The sequence below is a fragment of the Aristolochia californica genome, unplaced genomic scaffold, assembly GCF_029961685.1.
Source record: "Aristolochia californica isolate CCGP_79_NKW_82.1479 unplaced genomic scaffold, dmAriCali1.0.hap1 SCAF_13, whole genome shotgun sequence".
Taxonomy (NCBI): Eukaryota; Viridiplantae; Streptophyta; class Magnoliopsida; order Piperales; family Aristolochiaceae; genus Aristolochia; species Aristolochia californica.
In genome coordinates, this window is record NW_027181804.1 from 1,585,767 (window position 1) to 1,591,766 (window position 6,000).

General features: G+C 35.7%; 1 protein-coding gene across 1 annotated transcript; it reads right to left on the minus strand.

The window, feature by feature from the left end:
• Nucleotides 1–1,423: 1,423 nt before the first annotated feature.
• LOC137948442 (vicilin Jug r 2.0101-like) lies at nucleotides 1,424–3,300 on the minus strand. The gene is made up of 4 exons (XM_068794528.1): nucleotides 3,265–3,300; nucleotides 2,362–2,459; nucleotides 1,607–2,103; nucleotides 1,424–1,500 (listed from the first exon to the last, which is right to left on the minus strand). Exons 1-4 carry the CDS (start codon nucleotides 3,298–3,300, stop codon nucleotides 1,424–1,426), a joined length of 708 nt encoding a protein of 235 aa, XP_068650629.1.
• Nucleotides 3,301–6,000: the final 2,700 nt, after the last annotated feature.

The window sequence follows — 6,000 nt, forward strand, 5'->3', positions numbered from 1 at the left end:
AACATGTCATTTGCCACGTCATTATTTTACCACGTAAGCTGATACGTTATTAAATAAAAATTAAATATTTTTTCAAAATAAAATAAAATAATCAGATACATTTTTTATTACCTAATATCTACAATATTGGACATTTATCTTTGGGAAAAGTAATAAATGTTATGTCTCGAAGCCTAAAAATTATTTTAGAGTTTAAAAATATAATTTATTTATATAATTTTTATTATATTATTTACAAAATAATAAATTATTAAAAATATCTATTAGTTAATTAAAAATCTTACAACACCTTTTATTATCAATTAAAAATATTTATTAACTGAAAAAATATAAAAAATTTACTTGAGTTTAAAAAATAATGTACTGGTACACTTTTTATTACCTTATATTTAAAATAATAAGTTATAAAAAATCTTACTCTTACCATTTTAACACCTTTTTATTATCGATTTAAAAATTATTTTAATAAAAAATTTTGAAAATTTTAGTTTTGAGTTTAAAAATCAAATTTATCAATACGTTTTTTTTCAAATTTATTATTACCTTATATTTAAAATCATTAAAAATAAAATAAATATATAATTAATTAAAAAAATTTACTCTTACTAATTTAACATATTTTATTATCGATTTAAAATATTTTTTAATTTTTTAATTGAGAGGGGGGCGTCGAGGGCGAAGTCTGAGGCCGAGCGGCGGCAACAAGCACTGCGAGAGGGGAGAGGAGAGGGGGGAGAGGAGAGGGGGGAGAGAAGAGGAGAGGAGAGGGGAGAAAAGGGGGGGGGGGGGGGGGAGGAGAGAAGGCCGAGGCTGAGTGACGGCAGCGAGACGAGAGAGGGCGAGGCCAGAGGAGGCCGAGGCCGAGAGGCGGTGAGAGGGGGAGAGGAGAGGAGGTCGAGGCCAAGTGACGACAGCGAGAGGAGAGAGGGCAAGGCCAAGTGGCGGCGAGAGAGCGAGAGGAGAGGGGGTGAGAGGAGAGGAGAGGAGAGGGGGCGAGAGGAGAGGAGAGGAGGCCGAGCGGCGGCAAGAAGGTGAGAGGAGGGGGTGAGAGGAGAGGAGAGGAGGCCGAGCGACGGCGGTGGCAGCGAGAGGGCGAGAGGAGAGGAGAGGAGAGGGGAAAGATGAGAGGGGATACATAAGGCATTTAAAATAACTTATTTTGAAAAACAAAGCGGTGGAATACGGTGAGGATTATTTTATTTTTAATGATGTGTCAGTTTACGTGGCAGATGACATGGTAAAAGAATGACGTGTCAGACGACGTGTCGATCTATGTTTACTGCACAGATGACGTGGCAACACATAAGCAATCAAACTTATGTGTTGCTTTTGACTGCACACATAGGCATTTGAAAGTCGGATAGTTTTAGAAATATTTTGATGACGTCGGTATTTTTAAAAATAATTTATTTTAAATAGGTATTTAAGTGATTATATCTCCCTGCTCCAAGTTGTAGGTCTGCTTGTTTTCCTCCTGCAAGAGTGTAATCGTCCCACGCCCTGCAAAATTTAGTTGAAAATGAATCAATAAAAATTCACCCTTCTCTTCGTTGGACCATTTTAAACTCGAAATCTGGTGAGTGGAAGCAAAAGGCGAGAAAATTACCTCTATTGACGTAAAAGATTCCTTCTGCATCGAAGTGCGCAGGCATCTCAAAAGTTTGAGGGTTAGCTTCCATGAGGCTCACACGGTAATTTTCGACTCCTCGAAGCAGCTCCGATTGCTTCGTGAACTCGTCTAGAACCTTAACATATCCATGCTCCGTTCTGATCCTTTCTCTATACCTTTCCTCGCGGAAATGGTACGGATTTCTTCCCTCCTGCTCACTTTCTCGCTCCGGGTTATCTTGCTCCTGACCTCTCTGCTTCTCGTACCGCTCCTCGCACCATCGCTCGCATTCTCTCCGTTGTTCTGTCTCGCGTCTTCCGTGCTGCTGCGCCTGCTCGCGACAGTCCTGCTTGCACCGCTGAAGCTGCTCTTCTGGATCTTGATTCCCGATTGGAACCCCCTCGCCCCAGCCCCTCTCTTGTTCTCTGTACCTGAGCTGGCACTCCTCCAGGCATTGATGCTGTTGGTCCTGCGGACGCTGCTGGCGATCCCGCCTGCATTCCTCCAGCTATTTCTGGGGATCTTTTGCCGAAGCCGATGAGAGGAAGGCGAGGGAGAGGACGAGAACGAGAGGCAGCAGACCAGCTAGTTTCGCCATTGTTGTAGCTTCACTACGTATCACTGATGACTTCTACTGTGTAGGGAAGAGAGAGAGTAGCTGGTGATTGCATTTTTAGAGAGAAAAGTTTGCGACAAATCGGGGCGTGGATGAGAGACGAGAATCAGTTTTACATGCAGGTTGACGGGTGTACCATGCAGAACTGTTTAAAGGAAGACGACCGCACGCATAGCCGCGTCTCCACACGGGGGCTTCACGTGCTACGGAGTACGGATTCATCCTCATCTTATCCTAAACATATAACGTTTTTAATGAAATTTGAAACCACCGACTCGGGATCAGACTCGCCGCCAGCCCCTAATTTTTAAGCGAGTCCCCTATTCGCCCCCCCCCCCCCCCCCCCCCCCCCCCCGAACCCAGCTCTTGAACTCGGGTAACACGACCGGGTTTTTAATTACCCGAGTGGGTTTTCAATTCCGGGTCGACAAAACCTTCCAGAGATAAGCATTCAGGTGGATTCGTGTCCGGTGTTCAGGCGTTAAAGACAAGGAATCCCAACCGAACTTTCTCCGAAGACAAATCTTGGCCGTATATTCTTTAGGAACGCTGCGATGCGTTATCCAAAGCAAGTGATCGGACGGTGGATATTTGGCCATCAGGAAAGATCAAGAAGGAGCCGTCTTTTTCTTACGCACGAGACGCCGCGTATGCAAACATCACTGCCCCCTGTCTCTGTAGGATATTTTTTATATTAAAATTGAAAATTAATTATTTATATTAATATTATTTAAAAATGGATAATTTAATAAAAAATTCCTCTATCCTGTCCCATCCGTAGGAAACGTGTCCGGCGACACGACAGAAAGCACGGTCGTAAATGGCGAAATCACTGATACTTATTGTCTTTCTTGCTTGTCCTCTTTTCTTTTCCTTCGGGCCACGACAGTCTTCTCTCTTCACGAGAGAGAAGCTGCGGCAATGCCAGGAGTCCGAGCACAGCTAGCAGCACCAGTGTGGACGCCGCTGGATCGAGAGGTACAAAGAGTAGCAGAAAGAGCAGGGCCGCTGGGGAGGGGAGAGAGACCTCCAGCAATACCAGGAATGCAGGCAGAGCCGCCAGGAAAAGCGCCATTGCGAACGCCGGTGCAAGGAGAGGTACGAAGAGCAGCAGAGGAAACAAGAAGAAGAACAGGGAGGCCACGGTCGTGGAAATCAGCAAAGAGATATCAATTCGTCAAACCACATTTTATGTTTTCAGTACTTCTTAAATGCATAGTTACTGAAATGCATATGGAGGCTTGTACAATTGATAGCCGGTAGATGATTTTGAAATTACGTAAAGACTGTATCAGACCATTTGTAGATGGTAGATGGTAAATGGAATAATAGGTGTTAATCATATTTGAAGATTTTTTTTAATAATTAATATTTAAATTTTATATTTTATTTTAATAAATTAAAGTTAAAGAAAAGTGTTCCGACAAAAATTAAATTTTATTTCTAACTCTACAATAATTTTTTTTCAAAATTTTTAATTAATAAATACTATAAATCGATAATAAAAGGTTTTAAATAAGAAGAGTAAAATATAAAATTAATTAATTAATTAATTAATTTTATATTCTTTTATTTTAAATATAAGGGAATAAAATGTATACATTAAATTTTATTTTTAAACTACAAAATAAAATTTTCAAATATTTTTTAATTAAAATATTTTAAATCGATAATAGAAGGTCTTAAATAAGTATGAGTAAGATTTTTTTAATTAATTAATATACTAATTTTTTATTCTATTATTTTAAATATAAGGTAATAAAATGTGTACTGATAAATTTGATTTTTAAAATCTGAAATATTTTTTTAATTAATAAATATTTTAAATCGATAATAAAATGTGTTAAAATAATTTTTTTAATTAATTAGTATATTTATTTTATTTTTTATTATTTTAAATATAAGATAGAAAAACGTGTACCAATAAATTTGATTTTTAAACTCTTAAATAATTTATTGAATATTTTTTTATTTTATAAATATTTTAAATGGATAATAAAAGGTTTTAAATAGGTAAGAGTAAGATATTTTAATTAATTAGTATACTTATTATATTTTAATTATTTTAAATATAAGGTAATAAAAAATATACCAATAAATTTGTTTTTTAAACTCTAAAATATATTATTTTATTTTTTAATTAATAAATATTTTAAATCGATAATAAAAGGTGTTAAATAGGTATGGGTAATATTTTTTAATTAATTAGTATACTTATTATATTTTAATTATTTTAAATATAAGGTAATAAAAAGTATACCAATAATTTTTTTTTAAACTCAAAAATATATTATTTTATTTTTTAATTAATAAATATTTTAAATCGATTATAAAAGGTGTTAAATAGGTAAGGGTAATATTTTTTAATTAATTAGTATACTTATTTTATTTTTAAATTCTAATATAAAAATTTCATATTTTTTTAATTAATAAATATTTGAAATTGATAATAAATGGTTAGTCCACAATGAAGTGGAATGAATTCCCCTCGCATTTCCTAGTTCATCAAATAATGGCGTTAGTGTAAAAATAATTGAATTGAAGTGAGATTACACCATTTCATTCGCTCAGGCAAAAACGGGGGAAAGTTGATTTATACCTATTTTGCGAATCAACCACTTTCCTCGCGCAATGCGCGTTGCTTCTTCCCCCCCTCAAAAGGAAAAAATTATCGTCATTCGCTATTCTCCTCTCCCTCTCCCTCGGCCTTCGTCTCCCGACGATTTTTTTCGCCCCATCTTCTTCCTCTCGTCTTCGCTCTCTCTGCTTTCTCTTTCCCTCGTCGGCCTTCCTCCCTCCTCTCGGCCTCCCTCTCGACCTTCGTTGCATAGCACGGGAGACCGCTTTTCTCTTGACCTCCCTCTTTTTGCCTTCTTGGCGTATCGTCGGAGCGTCGCCGTTGCCCACTGGCCCGCCGTTGAGGAAGACGACGCGCGCTAAGGAAGACGATGTTTAATTTTTCCTAAGTTAGGAAAAATTAAACCATCGTCATAATTGGTTTAATTATCCAATTAATTAAACCATTAGTTTTTCATTTTTTGTTAATATATTATTAATTAATAATATGTAAAATATATATTATGTTATTGATAAATTAATATACTTATTTATTTATCATGTATTTCTTTATTTTGTATTAAAATAGTGAGTTTTAATGTTAAACTATATCTTATGTTATTACAAAATAATTTATTTATTTATTATATTCACTTATGTTATTTTTAACTTTTTTATTTATTTTAAATAATTTATTCTAGTCCCATGTAATTATTTTTTTAATTTATAATAAACTATAATCATTAAGTAATATAATATTGTTTTTCATTAATTAGGATATTAATATATTCTAATACTACACGTTAAATCACTTATAAGTGTAGTAACCACGTTTATTTTGGTTAATTACATGTTTAGGTATATGTTCTATTTAAGCATATTATAAAATGTTACTCATTCTCTTCTTTATATCATATTTTTCATTTGCGGGCACTAACACTGGAATCTGTTTTCCAACCACTTGAACTCGTCTACACTAACACCCAAACGTGAGTTGAAGTTGAATCAATTCATTTCACTTCAATTCAAGTTCATTATGGACTAACCCCGCCTTATGTGTGTAACTCGATTACCAAGCAATGGATTGAGCTTCCTCGAAGACGAAATTGTCTGCCCTCCGCAGCTTTGGCTTTTGATCCCTCCATCTTCAGCCACTTCAAGGTCATAATCGACGACTACCTCCATTTTATCAGAGCCCATGAATCCCATCAACAAACCC

Excerpts from the sequence above, each read along its gene's own strand:
- LOC137948442 (XM_068794528.1), bottom strand. The coding sequence starts at position 3,300 with ATGGCGCTTTTCCTGGCGGCTCTGCCTGCATTCCTG. Across the intron at positions 2,460-3,264 it reads CGGCTCTGCCTGCATTCCTG|GATAAGATGAGGATGAATCC; the intron begins GTATTGCTGGAG and ends TTATATGTTTAG. Across the intron at positions 2,104-2,361 it reads CCTTTAAACAGTTCTGCATG|GCGGGATCGCCAGCAGCGTC; the intron begins GTACACCCGTCA and ends GGAGGAATGCAG.